Raw genomic sequence first — 21,132 nt, forward strand, 5'->3', positions numbered from 1 at the left:
GTCCCTTGTCTGTTTGATTATTAGACCAGCCAGAAGAATCTTGAGGATAGAGGAAAGTTTGTCCCTCCCCCACAAATATATACTTTTAAAAAAATCCTTGTTGAACCATTTTAAAGTTGCCTAGTTATGATGCTTTTCTCCTCAATAGTTCAGCTTTGTATCCTAGGAATAGGACATTCTCCTATAAAACCATAATCCTATTATAACTCTCAAGAAATAAAACAATGGCTCTCGGCCTCTGCTGATTTTGCCCACAACCGGAAAGGGTCTCTACAGGCCATTTCTTGAGTAAACTTAAATCCACTCTGTCCTGCAAGCTTTAGACCATCTCCAGGTTGGGATCGCTTAATTCACAAGTGGCACACACAAGGCCCGCCGGCTGAATCTGGCCCTCCACCCTGTTTTATCTGTCCCAGCACCTGGTTTCTACCCGGCAGCAGCACCAAGCTCTCTTTTAACTGTTAAGGAGTAGTTACATTTATACAGTCCTAAAATTATATTCGGCCCTTTGAAGGCAACCACAAAGCTGATGTGGCCCCGGTGAAAATGAGTTTGACACCCTGCTAGATTATTTGGGCCCTAACGCCCTGTGCCTCCAGGCAGCTTTCTGATCAACTAGAATCCAAAATAAAGTAGCTCAAACTAGCCCTGACTGGTGTGGCTCAGTGGATTGAGCGCGGGCTACAAAGCAAAGGCACAGGCCTGGATTGTAGCCCAGGTCTCCAGTGCTCAAGAGGCAACCATACACTGATACTTCTCTCCCCTTTTTCTCCTTCTCTTTCCCTCTGTCTAAAAATGAATAAATACACTTAAAAAAAATAAAGTAGCTCAAATTAATGTTAGCTACTTTGACAAAATATTTGAGGTGAGGATGGAAGGGGACTTTGAATTACAAATAATTTCTTAATTTAGCAAGTGGAAGGTGGGCTTTGTGTGATAAAAATTTTTATTTGCTACCCTTTTCCCAATAAACATATTGAACAACATGTTACTTTTGCCAAAGTCAGTAGACTTTACGTAGTTTACCTTGGTTCCACAAAATTTAAATGGGAAGAGATTTCCAAAGAAATAGTTGTTTATTCAGAAAGGAAAATAACATAAGCCATGTTGTCTGCCTTAGTAATTTGGCTTTGTATAACATAAAAATTTATTCTGAGCTCAAATGTTTTTTACTAGTTTTGAAAGTTGAAAAACAGCTGAAAATATATTGTAAATTAAGTGCCTGAATTAATGTAGGGTTATGGGGGCAATGATACAGTATTGCTAGAATTATTATTTTTACAGCATATGTTATTTTTTAAGTGGGAAACGTATTTGCTTACTCAATCCATTGCTTTTTAAAATTTTGTGGTGTTTTTAGGATGATGAGAAAAGACCTGAGCTAAAGGAGTATATATATTTTTAAAACTTTAATAGTTACATGCAATAAGTAGTTATGTTTGCTTATTATAATGTTTCTTATATCTCTAAAAATCAGTTTTTATATCAAGAAATAAGTTTTTTATAACAGGAAATAAGTCTAAAAAGACCATTAGACAAAGTGATTCATTACTAGAAGAATATTCAGCTTCTTAAGTAACATGTATACTTTATTGGTCTAAAAACAAGTTTTTGATTATTTGCCATTAAATGAGCTTTATTTTCCATTTTTCCACCTACTTTTATGTTTGTCAGTTTGGGTAAGGAGACTGACATTTAGGTAGTTAAAATAAGTTATTTACTGTGCATAGTTGGCGGCTAAGAGTATGAGCTCTGGCTTTGAATACCAGCTTCACCTCTGGACAGTTGTGTGACGTCAGCTAGGTTTCTTGTCTTCTCTGCACCTCATTTTCTTCATTTTAAAAAATTTTGTTTTTAATCTTCACCCAAGGATACATTTTTTTAAAGATTTCATTTGCTATTTTTAGAGAGAGGAGAACAGAGGGAGAAAGAGAGAGAAACATCTGACAGTCACCTCTCACACACCCGAACCAGGGGCCAGGCTTGCAACCCAGGCATGAGCCCTGATGGGGAATTGAACCATCGACATTCTGCTCTGTGGGACAATGCCCAACCCACTGAGCCACACCAGTTAGGTCCCAAGGATATGTTTTTTCATTGACTTTTTTTTTGAGAGAAAGAGAGTAAGGGAGAGAGAGACTTTGATGTGAGAGAGAAACATTGATCAGTTGACTCCCATACATGCCCCACCGGTGATCAAACCCACAACTCAGGCATGTGTCCTGACTGGAAATTGAACCCACAACCTTTTGGAGTAGAGACAATGCTCCAACAAACTGAGCCTCCAGCCAGGACTTATTCTTTATTTATAAAATCAGAATAATAATGCTGATCTTAGAGTTTTGTTAGGATTAAATGAGTTTTAAAAATGTAGAGACTTGTGACATTAATAGTCAACACATGTTAATTATTATTATGTGACTCATTATATTGGAAAACTAAATGTTCCTTAATAATATTCAGTCCACTAATGAATTGTTTTGTTGTTGTTTTGACCACTCAGGCTTTTCCAGGTAGTGTGGAGCATGATTGATTGATCTGTTTTGTTAGCTAAAATTTAAGTTAGATTAAATTGAATGTGTTGAAATTATTTTTCAAAACAATTTTGCAAATCCACACAACAATAGTAAAAATGACTAGATAATCACATGTTCTTATGTTTGTTAAAAGTCTTATGCCTAAAAAAACACAAAATGAATGAAAAATAAAACAAAAACAAACTCAGATACAGAGAACAGATTGGTGATTATAAAAGGGGTTGGGGGAAGAAAGAATGGGTGAAGGGGGTCAAAAAAATAAACAATGTTAACTAATAGACTGTGCATATGCAAGTTTCCTCAGTTGTCTCAGTAATCCCATAGAGCTTCCCACTCCTCCCTTTAGACGCCTTTAGACTAGAACAGTTAGCTAGTCTTTCTTTATTTTTCTTTCATAACACTGACATTTTAAAAATCAAAGGACTTTTATTTTTGTAGAATTGATAAGGGTGCCAAGAGTTAAAGATTCTTGTTGCAGTTACAGTTGACAGACTTAAATGACTAATGTAGAAGGGAACTCAATAGTTACAAATTTTAGCTGTAGTTATAGTTGACAGGCTTAAGTGATTGACGCATGTGGAATGCAGTTGTTCCAAGAACTGGAATACAGCACACCTACGTGACTCCAGGAGGTGGACAGCAATTCAAACTTTGTGCCCCAGGGTGTCTGCAAGCCATTGTTGCGTCTGAGCCCGTTGCGTTCCAGGGAGGGAACTCAGTGATGAAGATAAAGAATTACTGATCAGCAGATAGAAAAATACTGGGAAAATATACACGGGCTGCAACTCCCATCTGATTAAACTTTCCCCCAAGCCCCTTACCTATCCTTTCTTCTCCTTATAAAAAGGTCTTCTTGAGATGAGATGTTAAGACAGTTTTTGAGGTTACATAACCCACCAACTTCTCAGATGGCTGGCATCTGAATTAAGCACCCATAATGATTCAATCTTTGTCTCTACTTATTGCTTCTTTCTGGTAGTGATAGGCAGCATGAATGCCGACTTTTCTAATTTCAGAATGTCCCATGATTTGTCAGACTGTTTCCACAAAAATTAGATCCCAATTAGAACATTTTGGCAAGAATATTTCATATATGGCCTAGTTAGGACTCACTTGGTTAGAGCATTGCTCCATACACCAAAAGGTTGTGGGTTTGTTCCTGGATCAGGGCACATACCTAGGCTACAAGTTCGATCCCCAGTTGGGGTGTGTGCAGGAGGCAACTGATCAGTGTTTCTCTCTTAGATCAATGTTTCTCCCTCTCTCTTCACTTTCCCTTCTCTCTAAAATTAATAAACATATCCTCAGCTGAGGATTAAAAAGAAGGATATTTCATATATGGTGTTATATCCTGCTCAGGATATGACAGCAGGAGATGCTTATTGTTAATTTACTCCATTTTTTTGGGAACCACTCTGCTTGGTTTCAGGAGCTGTAACCCCCTGTGGCTAAGGCTGAGTGAGAGACCTCCAGACCAGGAGACACTAAGGAGACAAGCTTATCTCCCTGGCAGGAGCGCTGCCTGCTCCTTGTCTGGCCCCCATTGCTTGGTCAGTTAGCCAATGATGGGTAATATTCCCCAGAGGAGGATGGATCTAAGACAGGTATGATTACATGGGAAGGACCTCAGGGAAAGACTCAGGGGGCCATGGAAAAGAGGGGGTGATCGACCCCCGCCCCACGGCTTTGAAAAAGCCTGAGTCCTCATTCTGCCTGTGAGAAATCCCAGTCTCCCAGCTGCCTTTGTCTCCTCTGCCCGACTCAAGCCTGTGACAATACCAAAGGGTGGTGCAATCCACACTGGGGACAGCAGACTTCCTGGGCTGATTTGACCTGAAAAAAGGCTATATAAAATCCTGTGAAACCTGCTTGCTGACAATGCTTTTAATTAGATTATGAAGGCCCGGACAGGAAATGAACCTAGCCCCTCAAATTCTGTGGTTTTTTAGGTGATAAGACCCCTCACTCAGTGTGAGCCCTTTCTAACTCTTTGAATGTACCTACTTGTTTGATCCTCACTGCTAGACAATGGTTAATAAGCTGTATCCATATTCCTACCCAAAAACTACCTAATAAAAGCCTGCTGAGGTAGCGGTGTGGGGCACTCTCCTTTGAGAGAGTGGCCAGGCCACTCCGAGACACCCTCCCCTTGAGAGGGTAGCCGGTCCATCCCTATTCCTCCACAGGACTCGGTGGTCCGTGTGTATTTCTCTCGTATCTCGACCATCCGCAGCGGCCGCAAATACTGCTGGCCAGTATCCACCACACATTTTGTTAATGTGAACTTGATTACTTATTTGAAGTGATATCCTCCAGATTTCATAATTGTAAAGAAACAATTTCCATTTGTAATTTTTAAAAAAATTATAAGAATTTATTTGAGCCAAAACTGATGACAAGCTGGGAATCAAGATCTCAAATGCTTCTCATTTGGAATTAATAAAGGAGTCTGTATGCTGGTATTTTGAAACTGTATGAATATCCTATTCCCAATAATCTTTCCCTCAATTCTTTTTTTTTTTTTCTTCTTAAGATTTTACTTATTTGTTTTTTAGAGCAAGGGGAAGGGAGAGAGAAAGAAAGGGAGAGAAACAGTGATGCAGGAGAGACTGGACTGCAAAATGAACCTTTCGGTTTGCGGGTTTGTGGGGCAATGCCCAACCCACTGAGGCACACCCATCAGGGCTCACCTCATTCTCTTAGCCACTATTAAGGTCCTTGTCTATCATAAGTGTGAATCAATTTTTGTTTGTTTTTATATAATTTTAAGAGAAATACGTACTCATTATATAAAAGATCTATAAAGGAAATATATTTCTACATACACACAGAAAGCAAGATAAAAATGCATGCACCAACCCTGGCTGGTGTGGCTCAGCTGGTTGGAGCCTTGTCTCTGTAACCAAAAGATTTGATTCCCTGTCAAGGTTCATGTCTGAGTTGTGGGTTTGATCCCTGGTCCTTGCTGCAACCGATCAGTGTTTCTCTCTTCCTCTCTCTCTCTCTAAAAGTAATGGGGAAAAAATGTCCTCAGGTGAGGATAAAAAATACATCTATATCTATATGTATATATGTACCAATACACATAGTTACTTATGAATTTCCTAATGTTTATGTGAATTTTGAGGGAGCATATACATATTAATAAATTTCTTTAGTTTGTTTTGGCTAGTTATACAATAAATATATATTAATTGAAAAAAGTTTATAAAGCACCAAAAAACATTAAAAAGTATAAAATTCATAAACATCCATGACAAAGTAACATTTTTTCTTTTTCATATGTCTCTTTTCTTATTTATACTAAGAACTCTAAAGAAAATCTGTCCTTTTAATTTTCCTGTCCTGCTTTTATTTTTTTTTCTGTCCTGTTTTTAAATAGTAATTAAGCTGCCGTATTCCCCTGGGGGCTCTCTCCCACCTGTTTTCCGTGATTTGGGAGCAGTTTCTATTTGGTCTTCCACTACTTTTCTCTGGTCTCGTGAGGCATGATTAGCAAAGAGCTGGAATGCAGCAGCTGCTAGAGGTAAGAGGTGCTCTTGGAATAAAAGGTGTTTGTGCCACAAACTTTAAAGAAAAGGGAATTTATGGGGAGGAAATTTTAATTTGGGGGATGTATTTAACTACTTCCACTTTCAAGAAACCACTATTACAAGAATCCACAGCAGCCCTTTACAATGGAAAGTCTTAATCATGACTTGTACAACTTTTCTGATCTTGTTAGTAAACAGTGTTTTTCTTAAATACCTGCTAATAGTGGCACACACTCTCTTGTGTTCTACTTTTGTTCCTTGATATTGTAGTTGTTGTTTTTTTTAACCATGTTAGAACTGGGAATTCATGTTGTGAGACAGCAAGCCACTCACACACTTAACTAGATTATTTCACAGTAATTCAGGTCTGTTCTTCAGTCTATGGTTTTGTGATCTTTTAAGTTTAATGAAAAAATATCATTTCTTCATTAAAGTACAGATGGCCAACAACTTACATGATGGTTCAACTCATGGAGGTTTGATTTCACCATGGTGTGAAAGCTATAGGCACAATAAAATACAGGAGATATGCAACAATTTATTATAAAATAGGCTTTGTGTTAAATGACTTTGCCCAACTGTAGGCTAATGTAAGAGCTCTGAGCATGTTTAAGGTAGGTTAGTCTATGCTAAGCTATGTTGTTCCATAAGTTAGGTGAATTAAATGCATTTTCAACTTACCATACCATCTTACAATGGGTTTATCAGGACATAACTCCATCATAAGTTGAAGAGCACCTGTGTAATGTTTAATCTTTCCCAACAGTGAGGTTTGGGGCTTTATCACATTTTTTTTTGTTGCTATTCTGAATAGTTTTATGAGAACAACTCCTACAAATAGATAAATTTAAAAACGAATTTCCTTAGGGTAGCATTTCTCAAAGAGTAGTCTTGGATCACCTATAATAGAATCAATGGGGGAGCTTTTTAAAGATTCTTAGGCCTTGGTTGGTTGGAGCATTGTCCTGTACACCAAAAGGTTGAAGGTTCAATCCCTTGTCAGGGTACACGCTTAGGTTGCAGGTTCCATCTGCCTATACAGGAGGCAACCGATAGATCAGCTTCTCTCGAACATCAATGTTCTATCTCTCTCTCTCCTGCCCCCCTCTCTCTTAAAAAAAAAATTCAATAAACACATCCTTGGCTGAGGATTTAAAATAATACTAATAAAAATTCCCAGGCCCTGCCCAAATCACCAGGGGTGGGGCCTAAGAGCCTGCATTTGAACAAGTGTCTCACATATCAGAGCTTTAGCATATACGTATTCCACAAAATGAAACTGCCAGTCAGGAGGAAGGGACCATGGAATGGCTCTTCTCACATGTGGCCAGGCGGGTCCCTGGGAAAGACTGTGGTGGTGGTGTACAAGAGCCCTTGCTCCAGTTTCAGGTTTAGAAAATCCTTCAGACTTGCACTGGACATGCTCCAAGTGCTAAGACACCTTCAGCAGGAGGGATAAAAGGCTGAAAGGCAAGGTCAAGTCCAGAGCAGAGGAGTAGAAGTTGCCAGTCTATGGAAGGCTATTGTAAGTTGGAACGGCTGGCCTCAGAAGTTGGATTCTAGCTCAGGAAACAGCATGGCCAAAGGGGCCCTGGCCCAAATGATTCCAAAGCAACCTTCAGGATGTGAATGAAGATCATTCTTCATACACATCCCTCAATACATGGGTCCCAGCACAACAGTGGCCCTATCCTAGCTGCTGTGTCTCATTAGCCTGCACTTAATGGAAGCTGGAGAAAATCCAACTAAAATTTTGTTTTGGTTTGCAGGCCAGCAATCAATCCCCTGATCCACGCCAGCCAGGGCTAAAAAAATTTTTTTTGAAAAGGATAATCTTAGAACCTTATAGCTGGAAAGCATATTTGAATTCAAACCTAAATGGGGGCTGGGTGGAAAAGGTGAAAGAATTAAGAAAACAAAACAAATTTATAAACATAGACAATAATATGGTGATTACCAGTAGAAAAGAGGGTGGGGGAGGCAGAAGAGGGTAAAGGAGGGATAAATAGTGATGGAAGGAGACTTGACTTGGGGTGGTGAACACAAAATACAATACATAGATGATGTATTATAGAATCGTACACCTGAAACCTAATTTAATTAACCAGTGTTACCTCAATACACTCAATTTTTAAAAAGGGGAAAAAGAGAAAAATACTAGAACAAAAACGTTAAAACTGGTCACCTCAAAAAACAAAACAGAAAAACGGTTACCAGAGAAGCAGGACTGTTGGGGGCTAAAGGGAGGAGCAAGGCACTGTCGTTTTTCTTCATAAACATTTTGCTGTAATATGATCCTCTTAAGTAAACAAAACGAAAAACACGAGGGATGTGAAATGCACACTAGAAACCGTTCTGGGAAGTCTCCCGAGGTCGGCGCGCCTCTGCAGCGGAGCCAGCAGCGCGCAGCAGCGCGCAGGGCCAGAGTTGACCCAGTGGGACACACGTGCGGCGGTGGCAGAGCGCGCAGGCGCAGAACCGAGTAGGTCCTCCCTTCCCGGAAGTCCCGGGGGGTATTGAATGGACCGTGAGACGCAGAGGTTTGGCGACTTGTCTGAGGAAAGAGGTAGGCCTCCGGAGCGGGGATACAGCTCTGAAGGTGCCAACAGTGGGGGCCACGCCCCTCGCAGCCGGAGGAGACCGCCTACCGCCCCCCTTGCAGTCGCGGAGGAGCACTACGAAGGCTGAAGAGGTGGGCAAGCGCACCCCGTTGCAACCACAGCTGCAGACCCTGAGGAGCAGCAAGAGAAAAGCTGGGCTGTTTTCGGCCGATGACGACTGGTGGAAAATTTCCAACAGAAACGGGAGGGTACGTTGAGTTCTCCAAGCGTCAGATTAAGTTAATCTGAAGGTATTTCAAATTAATGCGCTGTCGAATGAAGTACCTGGCCCAGAAGATGCCATCCTGGACGCGTGGTGGCTTGTTCGGCTTTCAAAGCCAAAGAAGTAAAGTAAAAGCAAACCAGGTGTTCCCTAAATCACTTGATTTAGCACCATATTTTGAACTTCTCTATGAACGTCTTTCTTGTCTGATGATGATCCTTGGAATAATGTAGGATAGACGTGTAAACTGCAAGAGATCTTCAACATTACACAAGATCTTGTGTTCCTTCAAGGCAGAGCCTCCTCTGCTGAAGCACAGACCTAAACCTTGGGGCGGGGAGGGGGTACCATTTAAAGTTGAAGAGAGTAGATTGATGACTGCATAGTAGGAAAATATGGAAAGGAATTATCAAGAAGGGACTTGATCAAGAAAACGAAGTGCAGAGAATCTTAGAAGTGTTGTGAAATTAGTCTGGAGACGCTGCTAAAACATCTCTGTTTTTTCCTTAATGACTTACAGATTCTTTCTCTCGCACTGTGGAAAATATTTTTCTTATGCTCTTCAGTGTAAGAGATGGTTTAGCAAGAATGAAGCTTGACCAAAATAAACTGCCAATAATAGAGCCTCTGAGTTTTAAGAAAGTAAATGAAGTGACCAGAATCCCCAAGTTTAGAAGCAAGGTGTTAGTGTTTTTAGTTTTTGGTACTGGAAGGAATCTGCAAAATTTGTAAATGTCAAATGCTGTGCTTTCTTTATGTTAAAGCAAAGATGGGGTTCTTGAGAGTTTATAAAGATGTCAGTCTTTTAAGGGAAACAACTATTCATTGGCATATTCATAAATGAGGGAAAAGGAAAGAAATATGGCCTAATTTTTATTTTATAGATGAGGAAACTGTGGTTCAGAAAGAGAAGTGACTTCTCAAGGATCACACTGAGTCAGACCTGGGAGCTGGACCCCAGCCCTGCCCCTTGGCAAGTGCCTCTCCTTACTCTGGGAGCTTATACCCCATTGTAACAGGCATGATGTAAGTATGGCATCAGATGGTGTTCACAAATCTATTCATCATACTGAAGTACTGGCAGGGGATAAGAGGATTGGTTCTTTGGGATCTAGACAGGATTTTAAGAACATCTCAGTGATCTGAGCTCTCCCTTATGATACAATTTTCTTTGAGAGACAAAATGGGTGAGATCCTTTTAATGGAGTATAATCAGGGTGTAGGTAATTACTTATTAAGGTTATTGTCATGGGGATTCAAATCACTGAAATCTTTTCCAACCTCATTCTTTGGTTACCTGTGTGGCCAGAAGGCATAGGGAGGAAGGAAACATCCTGCTTTACTGTCTACTTTGAGTCAGGTACTGTGTTTTGCATTTCATAGATGTTAATTCACTTAATCTTCACTACAAGCTTTCTTGATAGGTATTATACTCAGTCTACCTCTGGAGTTCATACAGGTTAGGTAACATGCTCCGAACCATGCAGAATACAGGTGGCACGACTAACACTGTAGGACACCATCTCTCATTTCCAGATGAGTGGGCCGAAGAGGATTACACATTTGCTCCCCATCCTCTCCCCAGTGTAGGTAACCCCCTGCACTGTTCAGTGAGTCTTCAGAGCAAGTAACTCCCATTATTCCCCCTGGCCTAACAGCTAGTGAGGAAGCTGTGTTGGAGGCAGGGACACTCCTACTAGGAGAAAGGCATTTAGGTTAGCACCTCTTCACAAAGGCTCCAGTTACAAGCTTTGCAGAACAGGCAGATTCTCATTGAATGATGAGGGCAAACTTCTGAAATTCCCAGTTTCATATTTCATAGCTGACCCTGGAAGAAGAGACACAGGATTCAGCTTTGAGACAAGCTTGGACCCTGATGATAGGAGCTGGTCTGGGAAGAAAGTGTCTGGAATGAAAGGATCTAGGAAGTCAGGCACCTGGAGCTCAAGTAGTTTGTGGTGCTGAGAGTCAGCAAGATCATTATCTAAAGACTTTATTTTTTAAAAGCAGTTTCTAATTTACAGCAAAATTGAAAGGAAGGTATAGTAAGATGTTCCACACATAGCAAGGTCATTTGATGTTCTTGGGTGAATGGCCATTTCCATCAGGGTCCAGTCAATTTTTGGTGCCTCGGAGCATGAGCCAGCATCCCCTTGAGAAAGCAGCATCGCCTGTGCTAAAGGCGAACTTCAGGGATGTCATCTTATCCCCATGTCCCTGCCTTTTTAAAAATGAACCCTCCTCCTATCCTGCTGTTCCCACTTGGATTAGGCATGTTCCCCATGTTCACACTGCATCCATCACTGTACATTTCTGCATCCTGAGAAGTTGTGGCCCTGGGGATGAAAAGCTCACCCATGAGCTGTGGCCTGCCTGAGGCACATCAGTGACCTGCCCACCATGGTGTCTTCGAAGCTCTATCTCTAACCTCCAGCAGAAAACTCAGGTGGGTGAGCAGAAGGCAGGAGCCAGTTCCCATCAGTACCTGTGGTTGTGTCCCAGGCCCCCAGCATGTGGGTGCAACCCTCTCATCTAGGCTTAGTCAGGTCTTGCAGAATGGGGCTCTACTGAGATTCAAAGACATTAGTTATTTTTAGATGAACTCATCCCTGGCACCTAGCAGATGTTCAGAGCATGGTTGAATCATGCTCTGAGAAAGGGGAAAAAGTAACTTTAGATGACTTATGTTTCACAAGAGTTCTGTGTGAACTTCAAATTTTCAGAACTCTGAGCATGTCAAGTCTGTCCACAGGACCCAAAGTCTTCACTCCATTGTGAGCATGGCACAGACAAGCCAAGGTCAGTGACAGCTCTTGGTTCCTCACTTCGTTGAGCAGACTCAGCAAAGCTTAAATGCCTGCCATGGGTGTCACTGCCAGTTGAGGCCTGCTCAGTTCCTGACACTGGGCTTTGGGCTCTGAGCTGTTGAGGTGGCTCCAAAAAGTGTCACTCCTCAGAGTTCAAGTCAACTGGCCTCATAGAGCACTTGTGCATCTGGGATCTAAGCATCTCCACGTCGTCTTTGTTCCCTTCAAGGCTTATATCTTCAGGGGCCCACTGTGGAGAAAAGACAGAAAAGGTACCCTGCTGGAACAGACCCTTCTTATCTCCTACAATCCCCCAACAGCAGCTCCAATCCTGGTTCCCATGGCCCAGGCACACGCAAGGACACACGGGTAAGGGCAGGGTAACCAGGCCTGTGATTCTAGGACCTGCCAGGGCAAGCATAACTTTAAATAAAGGAAGTAATGGACAACCACCCTGAACAGACCAGCCCTACCTGCTCACCACCCTCTTTTTCTTGTCACCAAGTCCTTCTCCAGTGAGACTGAGTCATATTCTCTTTATTCTAAGAATTCCCACCTCCATGCCTAACTCATTCCTAGAAAGGACCAGGCAAACACAACCCATTCTTTATGGTCCAAGTGAATACTTTTCCAGGAAGCCTACCCTGACTGCTTACATACATTGAGCTCGCACCCCCTTCTCTTTGTACTGCCTGTACCACTCATTTGCAGATGAGCATGGGCAGCCCTGCCCTATCACTGGGCCTCTCCCTCGTCCTCTCAGGTAGATGATGAGCTCCTTAAGAACAGGGCACTTGTCTGTCCTTCCCCCTCCCCACCCCTGTCCTCCCAAGGCATTTTCTCTAAACTTGAGATCAGCAGACTTGCCAAAAACAAACATTTAAGGCCTAATGCAGAGTGGTTACTGCCAATGAATATTTCATTGCTCTCAGACAAGTAGGGGAAATTGAAATTTGCAGGAATAGGTTAAAGGTTAAAAAGAGAGGTTAGCACACACACTGGTACAGCTATTTGCAAAGCCCTCCTATTGCTCTAGTGTGATGGACAAGAGAGAGGAGCTCATACACAACTGAAGAGAAGGGAATCCCCACTGTGATTCTAGCCACAGAGGCAAAGAGGGGTTGGGCTCAAGTCTTCCTTCTGCCACTAACTTGCTCTCTCTTCTCTGGGCCTTGGTTTCTCCATGTGTGAGTGGGGATTTTGGATCAGTAACTATGTAACATGATCTCTTTTCTTTCTGAGTTTCTATGACTGATGATTCTGAGTCATAGGTCACATCTGACAGCATCAAAAGACCCAGAAAATAACAAGCAAAGGCCACGTAGACTCCATCAGCCACAGGCCGGATGACCTATTTGGGCAAGAAAATAGAATCAGGTGTGGACATGCGCGCCAAGAAAAATGCTCCACCAGATACTCAAATTTGATCTGAATCAATTGTTCCAGTCCTCAGAGGTTCAGGATAAAGTCTTCAAGGCTCCCTGAGCCAGGCAGTGCCTATACTGTGCCAGAGGTAAAACACAAATTATGGCGTTGTTTTGGACAGAAGGAAAGAGCCTGATTCAATGAGAGTTACTGGTAATAACTGAACTGAGTTCTACTACTTGGTGACTGAAAGTAAACAGCGTCATGTCAGAAAGACCACCTCATCCCCACTAACCCTGCAGGCCAGGGACTTAGCTGATTTGGTTGGTGCAGATCAGCCCCTGCTACCTGTCTGAGGCTGCGCCAGCCACTGCCAGTGCTCACTTCTCATTTACTTGTGGCTACAGATTTGGGGAGACATCTCTAAACAAATTCCCTTCTGACTTTAACAAAGATTCACATACAAGAGTTCCCAGCCCTCAGCCTCTGTGGTACAGTTGCCCTGTGGTTGAAGCCGGAGCCTGTTTTCTGAGGATGGACAGTGTGCTTTTTGATAAATGCTGTTATTCAGGTGAGGGGCACACTCTAGATTAGATTTCTGAGTGTGCTCTGGACCAACCTCACCAGAAGGGCCCAGGTGCTCACTCAAAGGGCCGATGTGGGTGACCCACTCTAGACCCTATCTGTGGGCTGAGACCTAAAGTTTGGCTCTGATGCTTCAGAACCATGGCTCCGGTTCTTGCTACACCTGATGACTCAGCTTCCAGCAAACAGAAACAGCCCACCGCTTGGATCAAGTGAACTCTCTGAAATGGGCTGTGCCTTCAAAAGCATTTTAAATCTTTCTTCTGATTCTCCAGAATAGTTTTAAAACTTCATTTTAAATAATAAAAACATGGCTGTTATCCAGGCGTAAAGAGAATTTGAGCAGAAGATGATCCACTGTCTTCTTAGATATAGTTCTGGGAGAGAGCAGGCAAGGTGGTTGTGAGAAACCACATGCTCACGCATCGCTTGGAGGCAAGGGTGGCCAGGAGACAGCAGCAGCTGCCAAGGCCTCAGAATCTTTACCTCAACTGCTGCTGCCACTCCCAGCACCACTGTCATTAGCAACCATCGGTCATTCTTGCTGACAGACCTGTTTTCCAAACCACGTTTCTTCCTTGGGCTAGACATCTTTTCTGGGCCCCTACTAGATGGCCTGGACAAAGCAGGAAGGACTCTGAACTGAGAGAACCAGGGAAATCCCTTGATGCCAAGACTTGCCTCTCATTTTCACATTCTTTTTTTGCCCCTGAAGGAATCTGGCATGGTCCCAGCCATCCAAGGGGGGTGGTTAACAAAAACAGGAACTAAAATCAAGCCACAGGAAGTCCCTCCTGGAACAGAGAGCACAACTGTCCATACCTGCCCCGAATTTAGGGTTTCCCAATACTGGTGCTGCAGAATAAAAACACAGAAACGTGTATGATAGATTTTGCCACCATTGCAGAGCAGAACTGAGCACCTGGCCCTGGCTGCTCAGTGGGCCAGGAGGCAGGCCCTCCGACAGTCTGAGAACAGAGAAGAGCAGGCAGAACGGGAGCAGCTCTTCGCAGCTACAGTGAGTTAAGTGATCAATAGAATACCTGTGATCATTATGAAGGCTGCAGGTCCATGGAAAAATTATTACCCATACAGATTTTTAAATCACCATTATTAGAAATTACTATTACCAGGTATAATAATAATAATAAATCTTCCATTTATTAACCACATGGCAGAGGTGAGTCAACTGAAAACCACAAAAGTAAGACAGAGAATTGCAAATAAAATCTCCACCTTCAAAGTACAGGGTATTTGCTACAGCCAAGATTCATTTTTACTCAACCTTTACTGCATGGTTGGTTCCACTCCAAGCCTCAAGTATGCCTGAGTCAGTTCTTGAAGGGCGGCTTTGCACTTGGCTCTCGTCCTCCGGCACCGCACGCAGTGCCTGGGAGACATGTTCTGACAGAGCTCTGAACCTGCACGTGTCAGTTTGACTGCTCTGTGAATGTCTAGTAGGTTGAGCAGCTGCCAATCTGGAAGGTCCACAGGATTTGCATTACTGTCACATTAAAACCAAGCCTCTCCTGTTCAATTCTTTTACATTTCCATTTAAAACAACTTTTGAGTGATAAGATTTTCTATTGTAAACAAGAGGATAGCCTCATGAACACCCATGGACACACCCTGTTTTATTTGCTCTAATTCCTCAATTTTTTAATTGGCTTAACTATTTTAATTTCTTCTGTAAATACTTCAGTGTGTATCTTACTGATAAGGACAGTTAAAAAAATTGTATGTACAATGCCACTTTTATATCTAACAAAGTCAGTAGTAATTTCATAGCATTCATATTTTAAGGACATCCTGATTGGAGGGATATAAGCCAAAAAAGAAAAGACTAATTGGAGAAGGCACGACATTACTAAAAATGATGGTTCCACACACATTGCACAACACAGACATGTCGATGACAACATCAAAAAGTTAAGCAACTCCCACAGATAAATACAGGTATTCAGGCAAAACTGAAACGGTTTTCTGTGGTTGCTACAGTGGGTAGGTGTTTTTTTTCGCTAACCAAATTACTAAATGCAATGTGTATACTGGAATGTGACCTGAAACAGAATAAGCATATTAGTGGCAAACTGGTGAAATTTAAATAAAATCTATAGTTTGGTTAATAGTAATGTACTAACATTAATATCTTACTTTTGACCAATGTAACATAGTTTTGTAAGATGTTAACATTAGGGGAAACGGTAGAAGTATACAGGAACTCTCTGTACTACCTTTGCAACTTTTCTGTAAATCTAAAATTATTCCAAAATGAAAAAGTTTATTTAAAGCTGAGCAAACAAACAATAAAGAATCTTAAAAGTCTCGCCAACTGGGTTGAAATGAAACCTTGAAACTTCCTTCCAAATCTGCAGCATCACAGGCAATCTAAAATTTGAGAAGAGTGCCCTCTAGTGGAGATAGTAGTCAGTCAAAATTTCTTTTTTACGTTTTTAAACCACTGATAAGGTGTGCCTGAGCACAATTAACTCAAATCTTTGTAACCGAGGTCTTTCCCCACCCCTCTAAAGTAAAAATAAATAAAATTTTATAGTCTTTTCTTCATTTCAAGAGCAGAATGTGCTCAATTTTATATAGAAGTTTTTTCAAAAGAACTAAAGATTGCCCATAATTTTATCTCCAAAAGAGCCTCTATGAAGTTATTCAATAGCATTCAAAAATACATATACACGCCAAACTGTGCAAATGGCCATCCCTCCTTAACATGTAATGAGTATTTCCACACATCCTTACAGATCACCAAAGTTCCATCACGTTTGTGAACCACAGCATAGAGTACTTTACTTCAATTCACCTCATTTCTCTAAGCACACTTCTTCATGCTTCTGAAACCAAGAGGTATCCCGTAGCCCTTGTCCACAGGACAAGGTAACTTCTCCTTTGCTCCTGAAGACTTGGAGGTGTGTCTTACTTAGCCATTGAGGGAACGGTCACTATCCAGGCTTCCATTTTAGACCATGGAGCTGGATGTGCCTCACAGACCATTTGTCCAGCTTCTGCCTCTTACCCTTGGGGAGAAGTGACTCCCTGACACTGGAGAAGTGAGATGTTGCTGCACTCAGCACCAATTATAAAGTTTTTTTGTTTCTTCTGATTACAAAGTTTTAAGACTGGTCAGAGACACACCAGCCATAGCTCTCTCTTAATTTTATTCAGCAGATTTCCTTTTGACCTGGTACCTTACAGACTTTTAAACATTCCCCCATAGCCCTGGCTGGGTAACTCAGTTGGTTAGAACATCATTCTAATATGCCAAGGTTTCAGGTTCGATCCCCAGTCAGGCCACATACAACAACCAACCAATGAATGCACAAGTTAAGTGGAATGACAAATTAATGTTTCTCTTTCTCCCTCCTTTCCTGTCTCTCTCTCTCAAATCAATAAATAAAATTTAAAAAAATTCCACCAGTATGCTTCAAAATTTCATCCTTTCTATTTCTTTTTTTTTTTTTTTTTGCAACTGGTGCAATACTTTAGTTAGTTAATTAAGGAGTTCTTTGACACTCTGTATCAAGCACCGTGTTCCAACTCTCACTCTTTCTTCCCCCCTCTCTAACTGCCCAAACTTCCCACGCTGCTCTTTCTTCCCAGGCCACTGCGGGGAAAACGGGATGTGACACGAGAACATGCGTCACAGGCTGTGAAGTGCTGTGTAAAAGGGCCAGTGTGAACTTGATCGGCAAGAGGGAAGTTCTGAACCACAGCGGGGCTGGTTTTCTTTATGCAGATGACACAGTTTCACTTCAGGTCTCTCTGAAGGCTGCAGCGAAAGTGCCCAGACGGAGGAGCCCTGGGCATTAAAAAGGTGGGCAGCAGCGTGGGGAGCAGCGCCTCCAGCTCCAGTCACAAGGAGATACAAACACCATTTTAGGCTGATAAATCCCAGCACCACCAGAGGGAAAGGTTGGCAGCCTGGGCTCCCGTTCCTCACTTTCTTTTTTGTTTTTTTCCCTCACTTTTTAAAACAATTTTTTCCTAGTTTCTGAGATATAGTTGATACATCACATTGTGTGTTCCTAAATTCCTGGAAGAAATTTTGCTGCTCAAATGCTGCTCAGAAAAGCTAAGGAAGCAGTCAAAGGCAGGGCCAGAAGTGCAAATAATCCAGTTTGATTCAGGAGCAGGGTTGCCAGACAAAACAAGGGGTGCCCAGTGAAATCTGAACTTCAGATCACAAATAATGTTTTCAGATTTCATTGGACATCCTCTGCTTTTGCCTGTTAAGTGTAGCAACTGTACTCTGGCATGCAGGGAAGTCTTCCTGGAGAAAGCAGAATTTAGCCAGTACTTTGAAGGGCAGGAAGAGAAGACTGAAATAAGTAAAGAAACCCAGAAAAGAGAAAGCTGGCCAGATGTGCAAGAAACACCTGGGGAATTGGCCCAGTGCCAGATGACCAAATGTCCTGGGGGTCAGGATAAAGGGTCCGGACTTAAACTGCAAGTGGGAAGGAGCCACAGAAGGTCTTACAGCAGGGAGACCATGGGGTCAAGTGCTGGGAAGCTCCTGGGTAGACACCAATGAATGGGAGATGGGGGCAGGATCTCAGTCAGGAGAACCTGCACTGGTTCAAGTGGAAATAGTAACACTCTTCCCTGGTTTCAGGAAGTGGGTTTGGAAATTCTTCTGGAGACTGTGGAGGCCAGAGGTCCAGAGTGGCATCTGGCCAGACCCAGCGGCTTGAGCTCCTGTACTGTAAGTTCAGACCCTGGCTGGTGTGGCTCAGTGGATCAAGCACCAGCCTATGAACCGAAAGGTCACTGGTTCAATTCCTGGTCAGAGCACATTCCTGGGTTGTGGGCTGGGTCCCCAGTTAGGGGTGTGTGAGGGGCAATGGAGTGGTGGTTTTTTCCCTCCCTTTCCCTTTCTCTAAAAATAAACACATCAAATCTTTAAAAAATAAATAAGTTAGGCAGGAGGCTGACCCTTCTGGTTTTTTTCTTAAAAAAAAAAAACAAAGACTTTATTTATTTTTAGAGAGAGGGGAAGAGAGGGTTGCAAACATTGATGTGAGAGAGAAACATCAATTGCTGCATCTCCTCTGTGCCCCGACCAGGGCCCAAACCAGCGACCTTTTGCTTTGTGGGGCGATGCCCAACCAACCGAGCCACACCCGTCAGGGCCCTTCTGTTTTCTGGCTGGAAGCCTTTCTACTGTTAAGAATTGACCGGTGCAATTAATTTCATCCGACTTCTTTCAACAACACCCTTTGACACTTAGGGTCACGCTGCTAAGGGGGACCTTAAAGATCGCCCAGTCCAAAGTTAGGGTTTCACAATGAGCATTTGCGTGACCAGCACTCTACTGCATCAGGGCTCCTTCACATCCTGGCCTTGGTGGGGTCTCGTCATTCTCCCTGAGCTCTCTGTCTGCACTTTCAGAACAGGTCCAGCCAAATGAGCAGGTGTCGCCTAGTTCCACAGCTAAAAGGGCCAAGTGAGCAGTGAAGCCCACTTCCAGCCTGGTTTCTAATGCAGGACATGTATCGCCTTTGGGAGTCTTGCAAAGCCCCACCAGCACCCCCATTTGACCCTCACAGTCACTCTGTAATACAGGCAGGGAAGGTCTCGTGATTCCCACTTACCGAGGGAGGAGCAGAGTCAAGAGACAATCCCCTGTGTCCACTTTCTTCACCCCCAGGGGAACCAGCTGACTGCCCCACGCACGTCAGGGTGTCCTGTCGTTCACTCTCTCACGGCAGGTGATGCCATCTTCCCCGGGAGGAAACACATCAGTGGAGAAACCACGTCCTCAACCTCGTTTCTAGCCTTTGGTACCTTTTGTAATGTTCTGGCCACTTTCTTCTTTCTTACATGTATTTTCTTCTAACATGAGCACTTTAAAAAAATCTTCACCCAAATATATGCTTATTGATTTTAGAATAAGAGGAAGGAAGGGAGAGAGAGAGAGAGAGAATGAGAGAGAGAGAGAAACATTGACTGGCTGCCTCACACACCCACCCTGACCAGGGATTGAACCCGCAACCTACGTATGGGGATCAAACCTGCAACCTTTTGGTACACGGGATGATGCTCCAACCAACTGAACCACACAGCCAGGGCTAACACGAACACTTTTATAGTCTGCACGGGCACATGTGTGTATTTGTTTGCTCCTTAAAAGAATGATATGGCTTTAAAAATGGCAAATGTCCAAAGGAAACTGCCTTGGTCTGCTGGAAGCAGGGTTTGGAGAGGGAACAAGCGGTCCCAGTTGTCAAGAGCCCTGGGCACACAGACCCAGGACTTGACCTTCTTGCTGACAGAGCGCTCTGGTGCTGGCCTTCGTGGCCCCCCCACCCCACCCCACACACACACAATGGCACCAGCTCCAGTCACAGCCATTCTCCAACATGCAGACTCTGTTTCAATGACAGAAGCAGCCTCCTTGCAGAATTCCTACAAAGCTTCCTACGCCAGGTCTACGGCATTGCTAGGAAGTGCAGAGGGAAAGAATAACTACATGCGCTTTTGTCGCAAAGTTCAACTTAACCTGTTCTTGCATCCCAGAGACTAAAAAATAAAATAAAACACAACCTTTCAAAGGCAGAGGAACAGTGTCAGTGCTGGGGGAAAGTGAACGCTGCACTCACAAAGCAGGTGCTGCAGCCCTGGAAAGTGACTCCCGAAAGCCCTGCTCCCTCTGGGCCTCTGCCCCAGCTGCAGACCATGGGCGGAGCATCACCTGCACTCAGCCTCTGCCCACTGTGCTCTCTGGGTGGCTGTGCCAAGAGTAGGGCCGCGGTGTGCTGCAGGGGCGAGTGAGCAGAGGAAGAGTGGACCCACGGGCTCTGCGGAGTGCACCACCTCTTGTGAAGGTGCATGGAAGCTCACATAGCCCAGGCAAGAGGCCGGAGGCTCCAACGCATGCATCCGACGCCCTGACCAGCGCAGCCGGTGGACACTGGCGGAAAGGTGAAAATACTCAAGTTCTCCCTCCATGTGAGCCTCCATGGCCTGATCTGTCTCACCACATCTCCCATTCTGCCATCACTGGAGTTACTTGTGATTCTCAGTGTTTTATTCTGTTTATTAGAAAGAGCGCCCCTGGGGAACCCAGGCAGAGCACAGGTGCGTGGGAAGAGCCCTGGGGAGAGTCAGCTTTCTTGCCTGTAAAAAGGGAATGATGAGTACTAAACCTGGTCTTGCATAGCACCTGGGGTGGAGCTCCTGCCAAGGCAGGGGGCCCAGTGGTTACAACAGGGGTTCCAGAGCCAGACAGAGCTGGGTTCAAATCCCAGGTCTGCTAATCATCATCATCATCATCACTATGGAGGGGGATAAGTTACTTAAATGCAGTGGTCCAGTCCTCTCTTCTGGAAAGCAAGGATAACGAAGGTAGTGGCCTCGGGGTTAAGAGGGTTACACCAAACAGTGACTGTAAAGTAGGAACATCAACTGCCTGGCTCATGACACACACAGTTGCTGTCAGACACACACGCCGAGTCCTGTTATTCTTATTAG

The 21,132-nt window shown here is 43.4% G+C and overlaps 1 protein-coding gene across 9 annotated transcripts in view; it reads right to left on the reverse strand.

Moving 5' to 3' along the window:
* Nucleotides 1-9,655: 9,655 nt before the first annotated feature.
* Nucleotides 9,656-21,132, reverse strand: part of TMEM44 (transmembrane protein 44) — a 33,428-nt gene continuing 21,951 nt past the window's right edge. For 3 of the 9 annotated variants that reach the window (XM_036017863.1, XM_036017861.1, XM_036017870.1), the window contains 2 exons: nucleotides 14,936-15,128; nucleotides 12,065-13,197 (listed from right to left, as the gene is read on the reverse strand). In XM_036017863.1, the coding sequence (XP_035873756.1) occupies nucleotides 13,150-13,197; nucleotides 14,936-15,128 (241 nt within the window). In that variant the 3' untranslated portion in view covers nucleotides 12,065-13,149. Of the gene's footprint in view, nucleotides 11,951-12,064; nucleotides 13,198-14,195; nucleotides 15,129-21,132 lie in introns of those variants that run through there. The other 6 variants (XM_036017869.1, XM_036017864.1, XM_036017866.1 and 3 more) reach the window with 4 other exon arrangements.

This window comes from Phyllostomus discolor, chromosome 2 (assembly GCF_004126475.2).
Source record: "Phyllostomus discolor isolate MPI-MPIP mPhyDis1 chromosome 2, mPhyDis1.pri.v3, whole genome shotgun sequence".
Classification (NCBI taxonomy): domain Eukaryota; kingdom Metazoa; phylum Chordata; class Mammalia; order Chiroptera; family Phyllostomidae; genus Phyllostomus; species Phyllostomus discolor.